Here is a 24,368-nt window from a genome sequence, read left to right on the forward strand (position 1 = left end):
CTACATTCCTATACTTCGCTGAATCCCTCAATCTCTCAAGTCACCTAATGTGTACTATAATTATCAGAATTTTTTTTTTAGCAGATATCAGAGCCCTGATGGTGCAGTGGTTAAGAGCTTGGCTGCTAATCAAAAGGTTGGCAGTTCAAATCCACCAGCCTCTCCTTGGAAACCCTATGGGGGCAGTTCTACTCTGTCTTATGGGTTGCTACGAGTCGAAATCAACTCCATAGCAATGGGAAGTAGACATCAAGCTTCATGAGGGCACAGACTGCATCTTATTCATCTTTGTACTCCCAGTGCTAAGAGCAATACTTGGGACATGTTCAATAATTTTTAAATGATTCATGGGTAGACTGACTGACTGATACAGTACTCTTTCTACTTGCTACTGTATTTATAAACCATTGTCCTTCCCTGGATATTTAACTTGTGTACCCAGTTGTGTAGAATTCCCTGGGTGGCACAAATGGGTAAGCACTTGACTACTAACCAAAAGGTTGGAGGTTCAAACCCACTCAGAGGCACCTAAGGAGAGAGGCCTGGCAATCTACTCCCAGAAGGTAACGGCCTGGAAAATCCTATGGAGTACTTCTACTCTGCACACGTGGGGTCGACATGAGTTGGCGTTGCCTCGACAGGAACTAACAACAACAACAATCCAGTTGTGTAACTTGTGGTAGTTGGTATATCTGAGGATATAATATCTCCAAGAGGTTATGTTCATTAAAAAAGGGATTCTAAACCAGCAAAAAGCCTTCAAGTTTCAGAAGATTTAAGACCACTGTAGGAGATACTCCGGGACAGGATGTTCCTCACACCACAGAGCCCATCTATTTGTTCTATAGCTTGCTCTGTGCAGCAAGGAACAAAGCAAGAAGCAGAGCTCTGAGAATCAGAGCTGGGTGCATTATAAATAAGATATAATAAAACAAAAAAAGCCTGCATCTGATTTACATTAGGTCTTACATATACAGCTGTTTCTTCTCCAAAAGCGTGACTTTGTTGAAGTAATGCTTTCATCATGTGTTCTTGGAACAACCCAAAAGTCAGTTCCCAAGTTCTAAAAGTAGATCATTCTAATTCTTGTATAGCTATTTCTCCTTAAGGTGTTTGTGTGTATGTTGTTTTTAAATAAACATTATTTCATTAAGGTTGGTTGCTCACCTGACTCACCATACTTGACTGTAAATGACTTGTTTCCACAAATTTAAATCCACCCTAAAATACAAAGTCTTTGCATCACTCAAAATATTGCAAAGAATGTGCTATCAAAGATGACAAAAAAAAAAAAGAGTCCTTTGCTAGGGACCATGGAGCGCTGGTGGTACAGTGGTTAAGCATTTGGCTGCTAACCAAAAGGTAGGCAGTTCGAATCCATCAGCTGTTCCTTGAAAACCCTATGGGGCAGTTCTACTCTGTCCTATAGGGTATCTATGAGCTGGAGTCGACTCAATGGCAACAGGCTTGGTTTTGTTACGGCCTACACTCATTTCAATATGTAACCTCAGGATGTCCGTTTAGGGGAAAGAGGACGCCACTGGAGTTGAGAGTCCAGTTGTCAATAGCAAGCTGGAGAAAGGCGGGGCTAGGAAAGCAAATCTATACTCACTTTCTCCTCCTCGTTCTAAATCATAAAGTTCCTCCCTCTCTACTCCCACATTTAGAACAGGACTATCTGGAGGAAACCAATTTAATCAAGTTAGTTATCAGTGCCAAATTTCTGACACTAAGACTCATTTCCCTAAAAGAGGCTATCTGAAGAGTCAAAATCCTTTCTTGTTACATGCTTCTTGCAAAGCCCTGAACTTCAGCTGCAAGGCAATGATTTTTAAGTGGATTTCTGTTTCATGTTTTGTAAACTGGTAGAACATAGTGCCAAGGAAGAAAATAACCTATTTGAGGGAAAGAATAAAAATCTCAATGGTAAGGCACTGAGATTACAGCACCTTCCCATGAAATAATTTGGTTCCAGAATACTAGGGTTCAAAATGAGACTGCTTTATTATGATAACAAACTTAAACACACATATCCTCAAATGATTTAAGTGTGGTCATTTTCTCATAAACCAAAGTAAGAATAATGATCAGATTTAAGGACCAAATTCAAGGTATGGTTATGTGACCAGGTACTTTTCTACACAGCACATTTGCTGTGAAAGGTGGTGTTGTCTATTGTGACTGCCAAGTTATCTTTTTTTTCCCTTGAAGATGGTTTACAACTATTCTAAACAAAGTGAGTTACGATAAAAAAAAAAAAAAAAAAAGATTTTTGCTTATTCTAAAACTATTATATAATCTACTAATTTCGGTGACATTTTTCTATTGACAGTGGAATTTAAAATATCTGCAATATACACCCTTAATGACCACTGGGCCAGCCTCCGCAGATGTTGAAAGACGATTGTTATTCGTAAAAATACAAACAAAGTTTGTTCAGCTAATTCAGAAAAATTTCTTAAATTACATACATGCATCATTTGGTTGATAAAAGAGAAACAGACTATCAGGACCAATAAGAATACGTAGAATTGCTATGACTGAGCATTAATTTTAAATTTGAGCTTCCGGGGAGCCAAGGAAAAATAGAAATATATAAGTTACACAACTTTCCTAGTGAGAGTCAAAAAAAAAAGACCAGTTCCTCAGGGAAAATAAAGTTTTTCTGGCACTATGCACCGAAGGAAACCCTGGTAGTGGTTAAGTGCTATGGCTACTAACCAAAGGGTCAGCAGTTCGAATCTGCCAGGTGCTCCTTGGAAACTCTATGGGGCAGTTCTACTCTGTCCTATAGGGTCGCTATGAGTCGGAATCAACTCAACGGCACTGGGTTTTTTTTTTTTTTTTTTTTTTGGTTATGCCCTAAAAGAAATGTATTACATGAAACTTACATGGGAAACAGAGCCCTGGTGGTGCAGTGGTTAAGTGTTTGGTTGCTAACCAAAAGGTCAGCAGTTCGAATCTACCAGCCACTTCTTGGAAATCCTATGGGGCAGTTCTACTCCGTCCTATAGGGTCACTATGAGTCAGAATCAATTCAAAGGTAACGAGTTTGGTTTTGGTCTGGTATATGAGGAACAATGAGCAGCATAAATCCTACAACAAATTTGCAGGTGACTAAGGCTGAGATTAAACATTCGCAAAATCCAAGGCTATGATAGAAAAGCACAACTTGGCTGTGATTCTGCAGGGAGCTGGCTAAGTTACATGTTATCTAAGTATTCACTTTGTTTGAGTATAATAACTCCAACTAGAGATAGATAGTCATAGGCATGTGAGGGGTAGGGGTGACAGGGAGGGGAATGAAAGAAAATGAGGAAGGGAACCAAAATTTGCCAAGAAGATCTAGTATTGTGCTATCTACTGATTTTACCTTATCTAATTTTTTTTAATCCACATAATAAACATTTAAAGAAGGTGTTGTTAACCCCACTTTTTACAAGAGGGAACTGAGGTTCACAGAAGTTAAGTTGGCCAAGCTCACATAATTAGTAAGTGGCCAAGTCAGAATTTGAACCCAAGTGTTTCTGAATCTGAAGCCCTTTCACCGACCTATTCTTCCTTCCTGAAGAGCCCATGTTATGTCCAGAGAATGTGCTAGAAATTTCAGGATACAAAAAAATAATGAGCTACCTATGCCCTCAAAAACCAAAAAGCCAAACCCATTGCCATGGAGTCGATTCTGGCTCATAGCAAACCTATAGGACAGAGCAGAGCTGGCCCACAGGGTTTCCAAGGAGCGGCTAATGGATTCAAACTTCCAACCTTTTGGTTAGCAGCCGAGCTCTTAACCACTGTGCCACCAGGGCTCCACCTAAGCCCTCAGGACAATTATAATACAAGAGTAGAACACCATATGAGGCAGTTTGTTCTGTGTATAGAGTCCCTGGGTGGTACAAACGGTTCACATGCTGGGCTAACCAAAAAGCTGGAGGTTCAAGTACACCTAGAGACATCTTAAAAGAAAGGCCTAGTGATCTACTTCAGAAAAGTCAGCCAATGAAAATCTTATGGAGCACAGCTCTATTTTGATATACCTGTGGTTACCATGAGTTGGAATCAACTCAGTGGCAACTGGTACTGATATTCTGTGTATAAATAATATAATTAATCATTTGGAGTTAATAATAGCTACAAATTTGGGGGGAAAGATAAGTTTTTGAACAAAATAAGAGTGCATGATATTTCAACATGTTTGATGAAAAATTTTAACTATGGCACATAACAGCCCTGGTGGCATAGTGGTTAAGAGTTCAGCTTCTAATCAAAAAGGTCAGCACTTTGAATTCACCAGCCACTCCTCAGAAACCCTGGAATCCTTATGGCAGAGTGGTTAAGGGTTATGGCTGTTAATCAAAAGGACAGCAGTTTGAATCCATCAACCAGTCCTCCAAAGCCATATGGGGAAGTTCTACTCTGTCTTATGGGGTCAGATGAGTCAGAATCAACTCCACAGCAATGGGTTTGGGTTTTTTTTGTTTGTTTGTCTTTATGTCACATATCTGATCACTGAGTTTTCTTCTCAAAACAGAGATTATGGTATTTATTTTTTAAATGATGGTTATGCTATATATTACAACTCACTCTTATCACTCCTGTTGCCTTCAAGTCAATACCAAGTCATAGCAACTGTATAGGACAGAGTAGAACTGCTCCATAGGGTTATACAACAGTTCCAGTAAAACGTAAGATTATCAAAATATTAGTATAAACTATTAAACTTAAAAAGTAAACCACACTTATTCTGCTTATATATAGATCCAGTCTTCTCAAAAGGTAGGGGAGTATGATTGAGCATTGTGTGCATAAAATTATAAATGAGTAGAAAACAATGAAATAAATTGCAGCACACTCACAACCCCACTCTCACAGAGTAAATATTACATGATATTAATGGAACTGGCGCTTAGCCCATCTATATCCCACTGATCTCATCCACTGAGCTAAATGTCAGGCCTCCTGTGACAGATACCTTGGTAGAGTTTTAAAAGTTCACATCAAAACTCTCTGATTTTCTCCAGCTATCTCTGAATCACTCAAGAATTTCATGACTACCGAACTGAGACCAGAATCAAACATCAAGGAAGCCAAGAGGGGCAGGAGAAGCCCATGCCATCTTCAGCTAGTTAAAGCAGGCAAAAATAACAACAACAACAATAAAGCTCATCCTACCCCATCCTTCCCCCAGGATTCACCTCTGAGACTACCTCTTAAAAAGGAATACTCTTCTACAACAGAACTCAATAGCTATCCCTTGAATTTATAAATGTTTTTATAGATTATTTTTATCGGGATAAAATACATATAACATAAAATTTACCACTGTAACCTATTAGAGATTGAATTGTTGTTTCCCCCCACCCACCCCAAATACATGTTATAAATCTTAAATCCTTATACCTGTGGGAGTCATCCCATTTGGGAACAGGACTTTCTTTGTTGTGTTACTGAGACCATATTAGTATTAGTATTAGGCTTGTTTTAAGCCAATCACCTTCGAGATTTTAAAACGAGCAGAGTAAGCACAGAGAAGGAAGCACAAACGGAGGGGGAGATACAAGACACCTGAAGGTCAACAAGGAACCTAGGAGTGGAAGCTGAAAAGAGATAAGGGCCTTTTTCCAGAGCCCACAGAGAAAGCAAGCCTCCCCCTAGAGCCAGTGCCCTGAATTAGAACTTCTAGCTTCCTAAATTGTGAGAAAATAAATTTCTGTTTGTTAAAGCCACTGACTTGTAGTATTTCTGAAAAAGCAGCACTAAGCAACTAAGACATAACCATAGTAAGATGTGCAATTCAATGGTATTAAGTTTATTTACAATGTTGTGTCACCATCACCACTATCTAGTTCCAGAGCTTTTTCATCACCCCAAACAGAAACCCCATACCCCTTAAGCAGTCACCCCCATACCCCTTCCCCACAGTCCTTGGCAGCCACTAATCTGAGTTGTATCCCTACGGACTTGTCTATTCTGAATATAAATGGAATAGAATATAAATATATTAAATTCCACATAAGTGGAATCATATGATATGTAGTCTTTTGTGTTGGCTTACTTCATTTAGCAAAATATTTTCAGGATTTAGCTATGTTGTAGCATGCATCAGTACTTCATTCTTTTTGGGGTTAAATAGTGCTTGATTTATGTATATATCACAATTTTTAACGTATTCATCTGTTGATGGACGTTATTTGGGTTGTTTCCATCTTTTGGCTATTGTGAAGAATACTGCTATGAATATTTGTGCACAAAATTTCGTTTGAACACTAGTTTTCAGTTCTTTTGAATATATACCTGAGAGTGGAACTGTTGGGTCATACAGGCATTTATATATCTTTTAAAATTAGAAATAATTTAAAGTTATCTCAGTACAACCAGGGCCACCATGATGGTCATATCTTCGGTATACTTCTCATGGGCTCCAGGTCAAGGAGGAGAGTGGAGAATAAAGTCCAACCTGCCCTCCACTTGTCAAGACACCCACTCCTACTCAGGGCTGCACCACCCCAGTAAGCCCAGAGGAAAAGGGTACCATTTTTTCAAGTTCACCTTCCTTATCAAAGGCAAGCTACCCCAGACTGCCTCTGCCAATAGGGTGCCTTTTAATAACTCACGAGAACACTGTATATCTTAGCAACATCTCTTATGGAAACCATATTAAGTAGGTCCCAGGAAGGGGGGAAAAAAACCTTTTTCTTCCTCTTCAATATCATCTGAGATTAAATAGACCATGGCAGTCATTTTTTCCCCCAAATGCCATCAAGAGTATATGCTCACCCACTCTTTGCACTGAAACAAATACCCTCAACTCTATATGCATCAGGCTTAATTCTCTCCACTGCCACAATTATTTCCAGGTAGTTAAGTGAGGGCATTTGCAGACTCTTGCACCCCAGGGGGTCACTTAGTGCTGTGGAGAAACAAGACACTAAATATACTTCTAGAACATTTTAGTCACTCCAAGAAAGGTTAAGGTTCCAGAGAACGTCCTACAGCAGCTTTCAAATCTGCCCCATACTGGGCCTCTCACCTGGCAGGTGCCTTCAAGTGATTACCAAACCCACTGCTGTCGAGTCGATTCCGACTCATTGAAAAAAAAAAAATAGCGGTGACTAATTATGGCTGTCCAGTCACCACCCAGAGAAAGGAGAAAACATGGCTAAACTACTAAATACAGTGATAGGCACTATCTTTTTACAGTTTAAAGATTCTTTCAAACAGCGATCAAATCTGTAAATGTCACTTCCACCCATAAAGGATGAACAACACAAGAGACTGAAACTCCTAAGTATCCCTTGAATATTTGGTGTCTAATCTAACTGTTGCTTGTTTTTATATTTAAAACTGATGCTTGGTTATCATATTCTCACTCTCAGGTTGCCACAATTCACCACTTGTTTTACTTCCTTTCTACCTATATTCAGTGAGACTTCAACTGCAGCAAATTACTATCTTCTTGTTCATCGTTTGCTACATATCCTGAGCGTGGGTGTTTCCAGCAGCCTTAAATCACCCCCATTACATGTTTTCTAAAGTCTTCAAAAGCACCAGATTTTCGGCTTTCATTGCTGCCTTTTCTTTTTCCTCTCTCTCCCTTTTCTCTCTAGAGGAGTAGTTATGAACACAACTGTGCTTAAGACACTTCCAAATTTTAGCTTATTTGGGTTACTAAATGAGTGAGCCACCTCTAAAATTTTTAAACATCACGTCAACTATGAATTGACATATAAAAAAAGCTTATTCACATGAGTATAGTACCTTAACTACAAGAGTGATTTGGATTCAATACATTTATGTTTAGGTTAAATCTTGCTGTTGTATCACCTGAGTTCTCTCTGCCTTAAATTCTCTGACATGAATGTTCATGCTGAATGGTAGCCAATTATGTTTCTAGAAAATGTTTGCCACAGTGAGGTGTGGTTGGGAATGAAATGGACTAAAAAGTCAGGAGGCCTTGCTTTAATCTTTGCTGTATCTCAAATTAATCAGCCATTCCTGGCAAATTCATCTCTTCGTATCTTAATTTGGTCACTATTTTAAGTGGAGGTTCAATTCGATATTGATAGAGCACCTACTATGTGTCAGGCCCCATGTGAGGTGCTGGGAATACAAAGAATACAAATTTTGTCTGCCCTCAAGGACTTCAAAGTTTGAAGAGGAAAAATACCAAGGAAGAGAACCCAACTATCTGTGTGTGCCTGATACAAAGTGTTTTATAATATAAACTCCTTGGCTAAGGATACCTGAATCAGGACAAACGTGTGCATAGAGCAGTCACTACCTGTCTGGTTGACTAGGAGGCTCTCCTATGGACCCAGAATCAGGCCATTCATCAGAAGCTATGAGGTGTTGTGGGGGTGGGGGCAGTAACAGCAAATCAAGGCCAAAGGCTTTAAACTCTAGACACTTAGAGGATGAGTCTCAGCAGTATCACTGTTTGGCTCTGGAAAGGCCATGGAGGCTGTGTTCCCGCACAGCACTCATCCTAGCTTAGTGCATCCTTTATCCCCAGCAGACACTAGCATTTCATTGTGGACAAAATGCACTTCGTGCTCATCTTGATGACATTCCAGATTTCAATGATGGATTTTTTTCTTCTCGCACAGGTGGTGTAGGGACATTGCTTAATACTCTGCAGGCCCACAGCTCCCCGTTCAAAATGCTTAGGGCCTGGTAAGTTTGGAATTCAGGATTTGGGGACCTGGAAAGGTAACACAGTACATACACCACGTATTGTGTAGTACAGCAGCCAGGTCCGAGGGAGACAAAATTCGTCTTCTTCTTCTTTGTATTCCCAGCAGCTCACATGGGGCCAGTGATGAAATCCAAACCAGTTGCTGCAAAGTTGATTCCGATTCATGGCAATCCCATGTGTGTCACAGCAGAACTGCGTTCCTCAGGGTTTTCAATAGGTGATTTTTCATAAGTAGATCTCCAGGCCTTTCTTCTAAGGTGTCTCTGGGTGGACGTGAACCTCCAACCTTTCGTTTAGCAGCCAAGTGTGTTAACCGTTTGCACCACCGAGGGACTCTACCCAGTAATTAAAAACGTGAGTGTTTCTGCAGTGAAATATGTGAATATTCACACTATATTCGTACTTCCCATCCATTCAGGTCAGATTTTGAAGGCAAATGAATTAGGTCAAGGAAAATTTTGTCTCAAAAGGAGTTCTGGAAAGAAAAAAAAAAAAAGAGTCCTGGGTTTCAGAGCTTTTCTGATTTCAGAACTGAGGGTAATGGACTGTAGACCTGCGGCTGTATAATACTAAGTCCACACTCAAATTCTCCTGCACACTCGACTGGTGGTAAATCTTCTGTGGGAAACAAAGTAAAAATCACAAAAGAATGATAGATCTAACTTTTTTTTTTAATTCTGTAGGAAGACGAACTTCAGGAGAAGGAGCTGGCTTATACTTAGTGCTCATGCGGAATGAAAACTGCGTATCTTTGGACATTAGAATCACTCTAATTGCTTGCAATGCGTTCAGATGATCCATTTATGGGAAGCACAAAGACTAAGTGACCAGTAGAGCCTGGTCTTTGAGCTCTTTCCCATTCTGGTAGAATATAGTCTTTAATGAATGGTATAAATGCCCCCAGATTGTATTTTTAAAGTGTGTGCGTGCGTGCGTGTGTGTGTGTGCACGTGTGTGTGTGTGTGTGTGTAGTTAGGCAATGAATGTAGTCGAAAATATGTTAAATGTCCTTCTGATTTGACATCACTATGTTATCATTTGTTTGCTTATCATGAGTTGATCTCTTTGAGGAGACTATAAATTCAATGTCGCTATGCCTATCTTGTTCACCACTGCATCCCCGGATGTAAGTACCATGCCTGTTTTCAATAAATACTTGTAAATTGAGAGGCAGTATTGCATAATGGAAACCCTGGTGGCGCAGTGGTTAAAAAACTCAGTTGCTAACCAAAAGGTTGGCAGTTCGAATCAACCAGCCCCTCCTTAGAAATCCTGTGGGGCAGTTCTGCTCTGTCCTATAGGGTTGCTATGAGTTGGAATCAACTTGACAGCAATGGGTTTTCTTTTATTGCATAATGCTTGAGAGCATAAATTCTGGAGCTTAGCAGCCAAGGTTTGATCCCAGCTCTGCTGCTTATTAGCTGTGAAACCACAGACAAGTTACTTAACCTCTCTGCTCCAGTGTCCTCATCTGTAAAATGAGAATAACGATTGTACTCACTGTATCAACCTAAATAGAATAAAGTATGCTATGGTAACAACCCTAACACTTCAGTGGCTTAAAACAGGTTTTTTTGTTTTTTTTTTTCTTGTCACATTACATGCTCATCACAGGTTGGCTAGAACTCAGCTCTGTGCTACCTCCATGACCCAAATTGCCTGTGCAAGCACTACCTGGCTCAATGCTAGTTGTCCCAGTAGCAAAAAGAACATTCTTCATGGTCTAATACTGGTAATTAACTCTTTGGCCTAGAAGTAACACAAATCACTTCTGCTTACACAGACTAGTCACCCGACCCCTTCCAGCCAGAGGAGTCCAAGAAGTGCAACCCTGTCATGTGCCCAGGAGGTGGAGAGGCAAAAAAGACACCTCTCTCATAGGGCCATCAGGATGACTGAAGGACTTAATGTTTATAAAGCACTCGGAAAAGCACCTGGCATCTAGCTACATCCTACATAAGTGCTGGTTGCTGCTGCTGTTGTTACTGTTATTATTATTTTATTAAATTGAATGAATCCACATTTTTGTGGAGGCCATTCTAAAGTCATACTTCAGGTATCTCCTAATCCACCTGAATCTGGGTAAATGCTTCATGCTAGTTGTTTTACTGTTCTCCTTTAGCTACCAAAGAGTGCCAATGTCCCATGGTGTAGACCCTTATCCATCTTCAGTACAAACATAGGGCAGCCCACAGGATGCCCCCTCCAGCCTCACTTGTCTCCATGTGGCTTCTGCAGCCCAGCTGGATCCCAAAAGGCAAACGCAGGGTAGCAGCCAAAAGGAAATGAACCCTAGTAACTTCTAGGTATTGAAGGCTGTGAAGATCCCAGTTCTAACTGTGTTTCATACAAAAATATTTATGCTTCAAGCTGTAGCATGCAAACAGCAATCTGCATTTATCAGTTTCAGATGCCAATTTCCTCCAGCTCTGGTTCTCCTTTGTGTTATATAAACAAATCTCAACCATCTGGACCACAACGAGCGACACTGAAGTATGTGCTCTCTCCTTGCAAAAGCACCAAATCAAAATACAGTCTCACAGAATTCTGCCTCACAGAACACTGGCGTGAACATCATGGCCCTCATAGAGCTGTTTTTTTGTTTTGTTTTTCCAAAAAAAAGGTCCTTAGGTGTTAGAATTTAAATAGATGAGCAAAGATGAGCATGTCAGGATATTCATCCCTTTCATAAACAGAGACAAATATAATCAGAAGAGCATATTCCATATCTTGTACTATGGGCCATCCAATTCTGTATCATCCAAATTACCTCAAAAAGGAAAAGAATTTAGGGTAGTGTTTCAGAACTTTGGGAAAACACAGGAGAGCTTTCTGCAAGCCTTGTTAATGATAGTTAGAAATCGAAAGCTGTAATTCCTACTCAAATAAGAAAGTTAAGAGTTGGATTCGCCTCGCCAACAACTAACAACAACAATAACAAGGAAATTAAAATGCATACTTCATAATAATGACAAGAAACAAGGTAAACTCAAATTCACCAAAATCAAGAAACAACGATTTCAAACAGAACTATACCAAAACAGGTTACACATGTAAATACCTACCCACCTGGACCTCCAAAGTGAACACTAACCATCATTTCTGACATCTCATCTTCCTGACATAATTCCAGGCTGCCGAAGACATCTTCAAATATTTTAAAGACAATCACTATGGCCAGCCTTGGCTGTAAGCAAATACAAAGAGTGCTGGAAACACTTCCTTCTCTTCTGCCTAAAGATATCTCCCACCCATTTAGCACAGTGCCTAAAATGTTCACCCTTTGGGAATAACAGCCATCATCCAGCTATAGTCATGAACTCCAAACCCTGTGAAAAGAATATCCTAAGAGAATGGGGCACAAGACAACTGATGGTTAATTTTGGGTGTCAGCTTGGCTAGACCACGGTGCCCAGTTGTTCCGTCAACACCTAGTCTAGATGTTGCCATGAAGATATTTAGATGTGGTTAACATTTACAATTATTTGACTTTAAGGCAGAGTACCCTCCATAGTGTGAGTGGGCCTCATCCAATCAGTCGAAGGCTTTAAGAGCCCTGATAGTGCAGTGGTTAAGAGATACAGCTGCTAACCAAAAATGTGGGCAGTTCAAATCCACCAGCCACTCCTTGGAAACCCTATGGGGCAGTTCTACTCTGTCCTATAGGGTCCTTATGAGACTGAATCAGCTCCACAGCAAGGGGTTTGGTTTTTAGTTTATATATGTCTATAAATATGTATGTATGTATGTACAGATATCCTACTGGTTCTGTGGTTCTGTTTCTCTGGAGAACCCTGACTGAGATAATAGTGGGGGAAAAAAAAAAATGACAGTCAAAGGGAAGGCTTTAAAGTTCAGTATCTTGAAGGAAAATTCGTGGCAGTGAAAATGCGGAGCCATCAGGCTCCCCAAACACTTGATTCACTTTTTCTAGAGCCCCAGTAATCCTGCCTCTTGTCTATTGTCAGCTCATTTCGTATCTGATTATCTTGCTTCCTCGACCTTAAACTGTGTATGTATAATTAAATCAAAACTGAATTTAGATCAGATTACTGAATATTCTAGAAATGCTATGAATGGGGGCTTTAAAATCACACTAAGGTGGAAGGCTTTCTGCCTGATTTAGTAAGTGTAATTACATATAGACATAGGTCAATTATAAAATTCATTTCCATAGCTACAAATAAATAATCTAAATAATTTAAAACTGGTTCCATTCACTGTATCTTATTTATTTCTACTCAGTATTTGATCAAGTTTATTTCAAAACCTAGGGCCATTTCTCAAGCTGCTATGCACCAATTTTATATACAAATTGAGAATAATTTATAATCCATTACTCAATCAGAGAAGGAGACCTGGTGGTGCAGTGGTTAACTGCTCGGCTGCTAACTGGAAAGTCAGTGGCTCATACCCACCAGCCACTCCTCAGGAGAAAGATGTGGCAGTCTAATTCCATAAAGATTACAGCCTTGGAAACTCTATGGGACAGATCTATAGCGTGGCTATGAGACGGAAATCAACTCTATAACAGTGAGTTTGTTTGTTTGTTATAATTAAGTCATAGATCAGAATATCACAGACTGCTGTGAATTATCCCCAGGCCTCTATTCTTCTATGTACCCAATTCTGCTTTAATGATCAGCCATTCTTGAGCAGCACTCTTAAATGAGACTGGGAGGATGAATAAGGAAGACCAAAGAAGAATTGACATCTTTGAATCGTGGTGTTGATGAAGAATATTGAATATACCATGGACTGCCAAAAGAACAGACAAATCTGTCTCGGAAGAAGCACAACCAGAACGCTCCTCAGAACCAAGGATGCCGAGACTTCATCTCATATACTTCGGACATGTTATCAGGAGGGATCATTTGGACATGTTATCGGGAGGGATCAGTCCCTGGAGAAGCACATTGTGCTTGGTAAAGTACAGAGCGAAAAAGAGGAAGACCCTCAGCAAGATAGATTGACACAGTGGCTGCAACAATGGGCTCAAGCATAGCAACAATTGTAGAGGATGGCGCCAGACCTGGCAGTGTTTCGTTCTGTTGTACATAGGGTTGCTACGAGTCGGAACCAACTCAACAGCACCTAACAACAACAACAATTGTTTCCATCTACAGAGAAGTATCTAAGCAGGAAAGAATAAAAGCTCCCATTAAACCTCAAAGGAAAACGATTTTAATTGCTGATATTTAGATAAATAGATGATAGAACAAGAAATTTTTTTTTTTAGAATAAGAAAACACGGAAGCTTAGCTCAGAGCTGATGTCAGGTACATTTCATAGAAAATTACTTGTCCTTAGTAAGTTAAAATTTGTTTTATAACCTGATTACAACCAAAAAATAAAATTGCCAGTTTCTTTCAAAGGGATCATATGTCATTTTCTTACTTCAAATAGTCTGGTGATCATAGCGCTTGAAACTCACATCACGTATAATTCCCTGGATTTCAAGCTATTTTCAACCCATCATTTTAACTGTTCGACTCCAAAACAATAGCATTATAAAAGTATCTTTAAATGGCTTGAAATAATTCCTAAATCTCTGGGATAGCCTTCTCAGCGGCTATCAGGATTGCTTACGAGAGTAATAAAATCCAGAAATCAGACTTTCAGGAATCTTACTCAGACAACAAAGTCTGAACTTCACCAACTGGCAAAATAAGCATGTGTTTGAGAAACAGCAATCATAAATCGTACCCCTGCATGTCAAGGAGAACCACAGATTTTAATTTAGAAAAAAGGCCCTTCCACCTTTGATAAAAATGCTGCTCGTGTTTTACAACATGGTATGATAATGGATATTTATAACTATGGATCCATATTCACAAGAAAGGGTTTGATTCATTCAGATCCATCAATTAAAAGGACAGAGAAATCCTGAATAAACTTCAGAAAGATCTCTAAATGTAGTATTTACTATGATTTTTAAGAGACTTAAATCAAGTTTGTCTCTTAAAATGGGAAGCTTCATTTTCTGGAAAATACTTGTATACAGTCAACCTCATTCCCCGGTAATTTCAAATCAAGGAGCTGCCACTGTCTTTCAAATTCTTACAACACACACATTGCAATACCACCCACGGTGATATCAGTGAGCGAAGTAGTACTCAGATGACCAACCAACTTATTTTCTCCAGGAACTGCTTCGGGATGTGGGTCACGATTTACGATGCTATTGTTAAAACATCCATCAAACCGTAGGAAAGGTGGGGAAGGGGAGAGAGCTTGTGCTGTTTGGAGAAAGGCAAATTACGGTTTTGGCAAAAAGGGGAAAATAAAACTTGTAAGGGTTTAAGACATCTGCTTTCTAGCCCAAGGGGTATGTCCTGCAATCTGTATTCCTAACAGCACTTGTTTTTCTTAGACAGACCTACGTGTCCCAGAGGACTAGAACTGATTGAACACAATCTCATGTACAACCTCGTCATGTGTACTTCTGATGTTAGCTGATAATATGACAGGCTTTTCTTTTCCTCCCATGCATGCCAAGAATAAAGCCAACTAACATATTCAAAAACTTCAAAACACCAACTACGAATTAGCAATGGAAATATTTTGAAATGCTGCCACATCTCCCCGTGTTTCGGGAGTAGGAAAGGCTTCTTACCTTACTCTCCTCTCCTTCAAACACTGACTGGTGAACGTTGCATGCAAACAATGAGTTGGGAAGGTCATTGAAGTCAGTGATTGCTTGAAAGGCTTCCTCTGCGAAACACTGAGTTATAGCCCAGTCTCTGTCGATGCAGCAGAGTAAGAAAAGTCCTCCGTCCTCTGGGATGTGCCCCTGCTGCCCAGGGTTCCTCATGCCGATGAAATAAGATTCTCCCCTCATCCCTGAAGATACAAAGACAGATATGTGGTAGAGTAGAACACTATCCCTTAACACTCAGAGCTAAGGTTGTGGTTCTGAACTGTCTGGGGCAGAGCAAGGAGCGTGATTAAGAGAGGCAGGTGTGTTTCGAAGAGGGAAGACCCAGAAAGTTTGCATTATCCCCTTGATTCCTAAATCACAATTTGCCATGCAGCTCTGCTTCTGGGCAAGGGTCTGCTTAGTGCTACGGTCAAAAAAAGCACTTATCTAGGATAAGCGTTGGAGGCCTGGGGCTCTAGACCAGCTCCCAGCGTTTACTGGACTTGGGACCTGGAAAAGTCATATACATCCTCTGAGTTTTTGTTTCCTCTTGTTTACCATATGGATGATGAGGCCTAAACTATTATTAGAATCAAATGGGCTCAAATAAAAATGCAAGTGGGGAAGTGTTTTGATAAGTTCCATGCTGTTAGTTGTTTTTGAGTCATGGCAACCCCATGTGTGCAGAGTAGAACCGCCCCATAAGATTTTCAAGGCTTTGCCTTTAGGAAACAGATTGCCAGGCCTGTCTCCCAAACCGCCAACCTTTCAGCTAGTAGTTGAAGTGCTTTGATAAGTTATGTAATGAATTCTAATACCACCACCTCCATCACCACCACCACTGCTATAACTGCCTCTCATTTTCTGAGTGCCAGGCATTGTTCTAAATGATTTACATGTATTAACTTGCCTATTTAATCTCCACAATACCCTGCGAGGTTGGTACCAGTATTATCCTCACTTTACGATGGGAAAATTGAGGCGCAAAGCGATTTAGTGACTTTTTCAAAGTCAACGAAAACTTGATGGGGCTATGATTAAAACACAGGATGTCTGGCACCAGAGCTCACTTTCCGCTACCATAGAAATAAAACCAAATCCACTGCTGACCAGTCGATTCCAAGTCATAGAGACCCTACACCCGTAGCCATCAAGTCAATTCCGACTCACAGTGACACAGCAGAACTGCCCCATAGGGTTTCCAAGGAGTGCCTGATGGATTCGAACTGCTGACCTTTTTGTGAGCAGCCGTAGCTCTTAGCCACTACACCACCAGGATTTCCAGAGACCTTATAGGACAGAGTAAAACTGTCCCATGGAGTTCCCAAGGATCGCCTGATGGTTTCAAATTGCCAACCTTTTGGTCAGCAGCTGTAGCTCTCAACCACTACGCCACCAGGAATAAAGTAGATTAAAATTAGTGGGAGTCTGTATTTAAGGAAGAATGACCTACTTCATCACCACCTGAGTCTCGATTATGGTAACTCTAATAGTTACTAGTTTATCCTTTCTTGGGATACACACACACACACACACACACACACATACATCCTATTCTCTCTGGGATAATTACTCCAAGTTACTTTTAAACCAGGTCCTGATCTTGAAAAATCAGTACTCTCTTGGTTAATCCATGGTACACAGGTTCCTCTCCCTCACATCCTCTATGAGCCTTTCCTGTATTAATATGCTAGCTGTGCTCAGTCATTCTATTATTTCCTCGCCCCTTATGTCCATCATTGTACACAACTGCATCCAGCTGAAGGGTTTTTTTTCACCTTTTGATACTGGCGCACAGTTTACCGGATTTGGCTCGTCTTCCCAAATATTTCAAGGGCAGTATCTATTTTTTTTTTCTTTTGCATTTATTTTCATGCTTATCATACAATCCTGTTCAAAGCTCAATCATTTGAGGCTCTGAGGGTGAAATAACTTGCCTGGGGTTACAGAGGTAAGACAGACTGACAATCATGACATGGCTGAGTCATCTTTAGTAAGCTCCTTTTTCCCAGATCTCAGCATCACAGAACCTCAGAGTACAGGACAGGAAGGTGGGTCACTCTGTTCTCATGTAGTTTAGTTAGACACAAATTCAGGAGCCCTGGTGGTGCAGTGGTTCAGAGCTACAGTTGCTAACCAAACTGTCAGCAGCTTGAGTCCACCAGTCGCTCCTTGGAAACCCTAGTTCTACTCTATCCTATAGTGTTGCCCTGAAGCAGATTGACTCGACAGCAACAGCTTTACTGTTTTTTAGGCAAATATGTGTTTCTGTTTACATCTCTCTTGAACTCTGAAGGTATCAAGGTGATGAGGTTCCAGTTTTTGTTTGATTTTCTCCTATAAACAAAGCCCAGGTGGGAGTTTGATAAACAGTACTTGATGGTGGTAATGCATTACATGTAAAATCTTAGACCTAGTTGGAATAGGAACCAAAAATTAAAGAATTTGAGGCAAGAACTCTAAAATTAGATCACTGTAACTGTGGTAAACAGAAATATTATTCTATATAAAATGTAACAGAACCATTCCTGTATTCTAAAGTTCTTAGAACTCCAATTAATACAACATTTTCTGTATTTAAATCAACAAAATAGTTGTTCTAAATAAAAATATGAAACATGTTTTAAGCTATGGTTTATCCTATAAGTAATCCAAAATACGTGAATATATTAATTAGAAAGAAAAATTGAATAACATTAATAGGAAGATAATTCAACTGCTGGATATTGTCAATGAAATATTCATATGCATTTATTTTCCTTCATATTCATTTATGGTATTGCTTTAGATATTTTCCTATAATACACATAAAAACTATCATTTATTATTGTTAGAGTGCTGTTATTTTAACTGCAAAAAAATTACGAAAAGTATTAGAATAACACTATTTTCATGAGTAGACTATTTAAAAAAAATTTTTTTGATAATGAAATCAGTCTTCCACTAGCATGACATATAAACATTAAGTGTCAATTTTTATTTTATTTTTAATCCTGTCTCTCATATACTAAAAAAGTTTAAATGAGTCAAATCTGATCCTAAAATGTTCTTATATGTGTTCTGAGGAAAATGTTTCAATTATTCTTCTTCCACAAAGAAACTGAAAGCCGTTGCTGAACAAATTAGTTAAGTAGACCAAATATTAAGCCTCACCCAGGACTCATTTTAATCTACTCAAATAGCCTTAACTTCTGTTCTAAGCTGTAACAATATGATTACCTTCATGGGACTTTATTTTAAGCTCATTACTTTCAGTAAAGATTTAAAAGGTGACAGCATTTTTTTTGGCAAACAACCCTATTCTCCTCATATGAGGTGATACTTCGGAAGTCAGAACTCTAAACAAAGAAATTCTGATATGTCTTGCAGTTCCAGTACTGACTGACCTCATAATTTAGAGAAGTCAATTCATCATTCTGTGACTCAGTTTATTCTTTAAAACAAGGACAATAACATCTATCTACCTCCCTTAGCAGTGTAGGAGGCAGGGAAATGAAACAGGAATGGGAGAAGTGATCAAAGTCAGTATTATCTACTACATAAATGGATACATAATATGAAATACTATAAAATCCTGTCGTTATGATAATCACAGAGCAAGGTGATTACGCTTCAGTATTACCATTAATCTTTAGTGGACCCAAACAAACCAAAAGAAAAGGAGACTGAAGACTAAACCAGTTGTCTGTGAGTCGACCCCTACTTATGGCGAACCCATGTGGTTTAGAGTAGGACTGTGCTCCCTAGGGCTCTCGATAGCTAATTTTTCGGAAGTAGATCACCAAGCCTTTTTTCCAAGGCAGCTCTAGTGGAACCTGAATCTCCAGTTTTCAGTTAGCAGCCAAGCGTATTAACCATTTACATCACTAGGGACGACCCCCTGAAGATGGAAAAAAAACGAACCCACTGTCATGGAGTCAACTCTGACTCATTGAGACTCTATAGGACAGAGCAAAACTGCCCGGCAGGGATTCCAAGGCTGTAAATCTTTACAGAAGCAGACTGCCACATCTTTCTCATGTGGAGCTGCTGGTGGGTTCAAACCACCAACCTTCCTGTGAGCAGCTGACTGCTTAACCACTGCACCACCAGGGTTCCTTGAAGATGAAAAAAAAAAAGCAAAAACAAAACCTGTTGCCGTCGAGTCTATTCCAATACATGGAGACCCTACTGGACAGGGCAGAACTGCCCCATAGTGTTTCCAAGGAGCGCCTGGTAGATTCCAACTGCTGACCATTTCATTAGCAGCCACGGAACTTAACCACTACACCACCAGGGTTTCCTGAAGATGAAAAAAAAAAAAAAAACCAAACCCATTGCCATCGAGGCAATTCTGACTCATAATAACCCTATAGAACAGAGTAGAACTTCCCCAAAGAGCTTTCAAGGAGTGCTTTGTGGATTCGAACTACCAACCTTTTGGTTAGCAGCCATAACTCTTAACCATTACACCACCAGATGAAAAGAACCCCCTGATAAAGAAATGTAAAGCCTGTACAACCCAAGTTAACTAGTTTACCTTCTGAAGTTAATGTTAAATACCCTAACCATGGAAACCCTGGTGGCATAGTGGTTAAGTGCTACAGCTGCTAACCAAAGGGTCAGCAGTTCAAATCCGCTAGGCGCTCCTTGGAAACTCTATGGGGCAGTTCTATTCTGTCCTATAGGGTCGCTATGAGTCGGAATCGACTTGATGGCACTGGGTTTGGTTTGGTTTTGGATTCTAACCATTGTTTAAGAAAACTCTGAGGCAGTCACTGCTTGCATAGCATAAGAAGACTTGCACGTGTCATCTTTATTTCTAAATCTAAGGTTGGTTATCCAAACAGGAGAGCTGCCTTAAACTCAACAGGCAACTCTTCTGGATGAGGTTTCCAACTTCTCCCATAGCCCATGAATACCGTGTTCCCTGAGTGCCCTGCATAGCCTTCTCTCATCAATTATAGTACTTATCACCCCACACTGTGATTACTACTTTATTAATCTGTATCTCAAACCAGACTGGCATTTCCTGAGAACAGAGACTGGGCCATGTACGTCGGTGTATCTTTAGCCTGGCACATATGTAAAATCCTCAAAATGAGGTTGACTGAATTAGTCAATTATATAAAAAAGAGTCACTTTCAGAAATACTTGGTTACAACGACCAACTTAAAATTATACACTAAAATAAACAATACACTATTTTAAATTTATATACTAATAAAAATGATCCTTTCATTTAAGGTTTAATTTATATTATAAAGTGTAATTTTATAAATGAAAGATAGCAAGGATCCCCCAAAGGATTCCTAGCTAAACCAAAAAAACAAAAACAAAACATTGGTGTATACTAGCTATAATAACATATAACAAATTCTTGATTATAGAAGTTAAATATGTTCACTGAAGAAATAACTGGAAAATTAAGAAAAGTAATGCGATGGTTAATTTTATGTGCCAACTTGGTTAGGCTATGGTGCCCAGCTGTTTGGTCAAACACTAGCCTAGATGCCATTAAGAAGTAGCTGCATGTGATTAGATCAGTTGGCCCTAAGCAGATTACCCTCTACAATGTAGGCAGGCCTGAACCAATCAGTTGAAGGCATTAAGAGTAAAAAGGGAATTTTCCAGACTATAAATACACATTTTGCCAGAACCCTTCTCTCTTCACACTTCCCTATCACCTGACCCATGGATTTCTGGGCACAAGACTAGCAGGAACTTCCAGCCTCTTGCCTGACCTACAGATCTTGTACTTGCTAACTCCCACAATCGCAAGGGCCAATTCTTTAACATAAGCCTCAGTCTTTCTCTCTTGCTCTCCATTTACATATACAAAAACAGAACCAATAATATATACATACAAACATATATGTTGTTAGTTGCTGTTAGTTGCCACCAAGTTGATTCCAACTCATGATGACTCCATGTGTGCAGAGTGGAACCAATCCACAGGGATTTCAAGGCTATGCCCTTTAGGAAGATCACCAGGACTGTCTTCCAAGGTGCCTTGGGGTGAGTTTGAACTGCCAATCTTTCGGCCAGTAGTAGAGTGCTTAACCATGTCTGCCACCCAGGGATTCCTCTCTATATACATAATCTTAATGGTTCTCTTTCTCTAGAGAACCCTGGCTAAGTGAGGTATAAAGAAGAAAATAAATATAAATGGTAATCATATTACCCAGAGAAAATTTCTTTGAATACTTTGTTAGCTTCCAGTGCTTTCTCTTTTATTTATTTTTTTGTAAGTATGTATGTAATAAAACATCTGCCATTTCAATATTCTCCACAGGGACAATTTAGTGACACTGTGTTCATGTAATGCAACTATCGCCATTATCCATCTCCAAATTTTTCCATCATGCTTAACAGAAGCACAATGTCTCCTAAGCAATGAGTTCCCCTTTCCAGTACTTTTTTTACATGTAAATATTTTAAATAAAATTGGGCCCAGCTGTTTAGAATCCCACTTCTATCCAGAAACATTGATATGAGAATCATTCCCTGTATCATTACATATTCTTTGAAAATATTAATTTTAATAGCCCATACTAACCCAGTATGTGGACCTGTCATAATTTATTTAACTGTTGTTCTGTTGTTTGACATTTGGAAAGCAGAGATTTCCAGCCACACATGCCTTTGGAAAAGAAAAATCCTTATCCACTACTAAAATATAAAGCCACCATTGGGAGAACCTCAAAACTTGTTTATATGCTGAGAAGAGATGCCATTAGAAAATACTGGAAAGAGGTTCACAAGGACCACTTGGGTTTTAGTCCTTCACTGGAGTCCTTGGCTGGTGCAAAGTATTAACACACTTGGCTGCTAACTGACAGGTTGGAGGTTTGAGTCTACCCAGGGGTGCATTGAAGAAAGGCCTGGCGATCTACTTCTGAGAAGAAATCAGCCATTGGCAACCTTATGGGGCACAGTTCTACACTGACACATGCAGGATTGCCATGAGTTGGAGCCAACTTGAGAGCAATTGGTTGTTTTGGGGTTTTTTTGTTTGTTTGTTTGAGTAATCCTTCACTATAAGCTGAGTACCTTCTGGGTTGTGGTTTTCATGTCAGTAAAATGGAAAAATACCACGGCCTTGTCTACTTAACAGCTCTACTATGAGCATCAAATGAGATGAAACATATGAATATCTTTTGCCACCTCCAAAATAAAATATAGATGAAAGCTATTTACTACTATTTATAGGTTCATCAAGAGCAGACCAATAGCAGAGGAAACTGGCACTCTGGAGATGGTCATCATCTATTATTGTTAACTGTGTAAGTTCGTTCCAATCTTCCAATGAGTGTCCATGAGGGTTAAGCCCATTTCATGATAATAAAAAAGAATGTTACTCGAATATTTGGTATCGGTATGGGGCTGGAGACCCCAGTAGGAAGGAAATATGTTTAAAAGGCAAAAGAGAATAATCAAAATTAAAAACAAACAGCCCCTGCCTCCCCAAGAAATACTACCAACAACAAAATAGCAGTTTATTTACACGTCACAGAATTGGTGGCAATGAGAATATAAATGATTGCATTTGCTTCCTTTTAGGAAGAGGAAGACAGGAGACAGAAAACTTTGAAGCTGTTTCATTACTTTGCTATAATGTGAAAATAATTTTTATACAAGATTCTCAAATAACTTGAGTTTCCAAGGAACACCTGGCGGTTCGAACTCCTGACCTTTTGGTTAGCAGCCATAGCTCTTAACCACTACGCCATCAGGGTTTCCTATAACTTGATAGCATTTTTTAATTAAACATTATAAAACCTAAAATGAAGACAGTATGATTCCTGTCATGAAGACGAGTCACCGGAAACACAGGGACACATGTCCAGCATCAAAGAAGTAACCCCTGGAGAAATGTTTGCTGAATGAATAGATGAATAAATCCCCACCACCACCACCACCACTAAACTTGGATGACGGAGACATTATTGTGTTTCTAAACAAGGAACTAATCTTTTTAAAACCCCCAACTTTTCACTCCTAACAATCGGTTTGTATTGTGCAATTAACACCTGGAGAAGACACCCTAAAGAGATAACTGGTTCAGCTGGATATCGTTATCGTCAGAGTGTTACCAATGTGCATGAGATCCAGAGTTGTGAATTTTAGAATCCTAGAAAAATTCACTTTTCTAGGAATGGGATGTATCTCTTGAGAATGGGGAGCCATCACATTTGCCCACAGAAGGAGGCCTGGTCCAGACAGCCTTAAATTAATAGAAAGTATAAAAGGGGAGGGGGGATCACAAATTAATGTGTGAGAGCAGCAAAGGAGCCATGGAAAGAAAAATAAAATTGCAAACACTCATGAAGAGGCTCATAACAGCTTTCCTATGAGGTAAAATAGTTCAGTCAACAGTGTGACCTGTCACCTATAAAAAAAAGATCATGGCTCCTCAGAAGTGAGAGGAGAGCTGGTTAATAAGCTCTTTCTGAGTCACTTCAACATGGAGAGGCATCATGGCCAAGTCTGGGCACCAACCACTATAGAAAAACAGGAGTCCTCTCAAAGAAGGCTCTCCACCTAAGTCATGTCATCTAAGGAGCAGGCATGAAAAGAAATAACATAGGAAAAGAATAGGAAAGAAGTCTTACAGGAATTCATGGTTGTCTTCAAATTCTGAAAGATGAACTAGAATTTCCGTGTATGGAACTTATAGAGTAGAAGTCAAAGCAGGGAGAAAGAGTTCAATTTAATCAGAACAATTAGAGGTAATGTAGAATGTCCTGCCTCATGTCTTAGATAGCTCCTTGTAGACAGTGATATCCAGTGAAGAAGCTCCTTCTAACAGGTGTAATTCATCTGGGGGGATGTCAGAGGGGGAGTACAAGGACCAGGGGAATGGCTAGCTATGATTTCCTTTAAGGTTTCTTCTCACCTTGAGATTTTTAACTTTCCATGATTGAAAGAAAACACACAAGAAAAGAAGTATTTGTTTATCTCTGGGCTTAAAGATGTTCAAGAAAGGGGAACTCATAACCTTTAGAAACAAAAGCTTTCTCCAGTGTTTAAACCTTTCATTTGGACACTCAT

The 24,368-nt window shown here is 39.6% G+C and overlaps 1 protein-coding gene across 2 annotated transcripts in view; it reads right to left on the bottom strand.

Annotated features, from left to right (window-relative positions):
* RCAN2 (regulator of calcineurin 2) overlaps positions 1 to 24,368 on the bottom strand; it is a 355,550-nt gene that overhangs the window by 283,607 nt on the left and 47,575 nt on the right. For both annotated transcript variants that reach the window (XM_049893548.1, XM_049893553.1), the window contains exon 2: positions 15,312 to 15,538. In XM_049893548.1, the coding sequence (XP_049749505.1) occupies positions 15,312 to 15,536 (225 nt within the window). In that variant the 5' untranslated portion in view covers positions 15,537 to 15,538. The remainder of the gene's footprint in view (positions 1 to 15,311; positions 15,539 to 24,368) is intronic.

Source organism: Elephas maximus, chromosome 1 (assembly GCF_024166365.1).
Source record: "Elephas maximus indicus isolate mEleMax1 chromosome 1, mEleMax1 primary haplotype, whole genome shotgun sequence".
Taxonomy (NCBI): Eukaryota; Metazoa; Chordata; class Mammalia; order Proboscidea; family Elephantidae; genus Elephas; species Elephas maximus.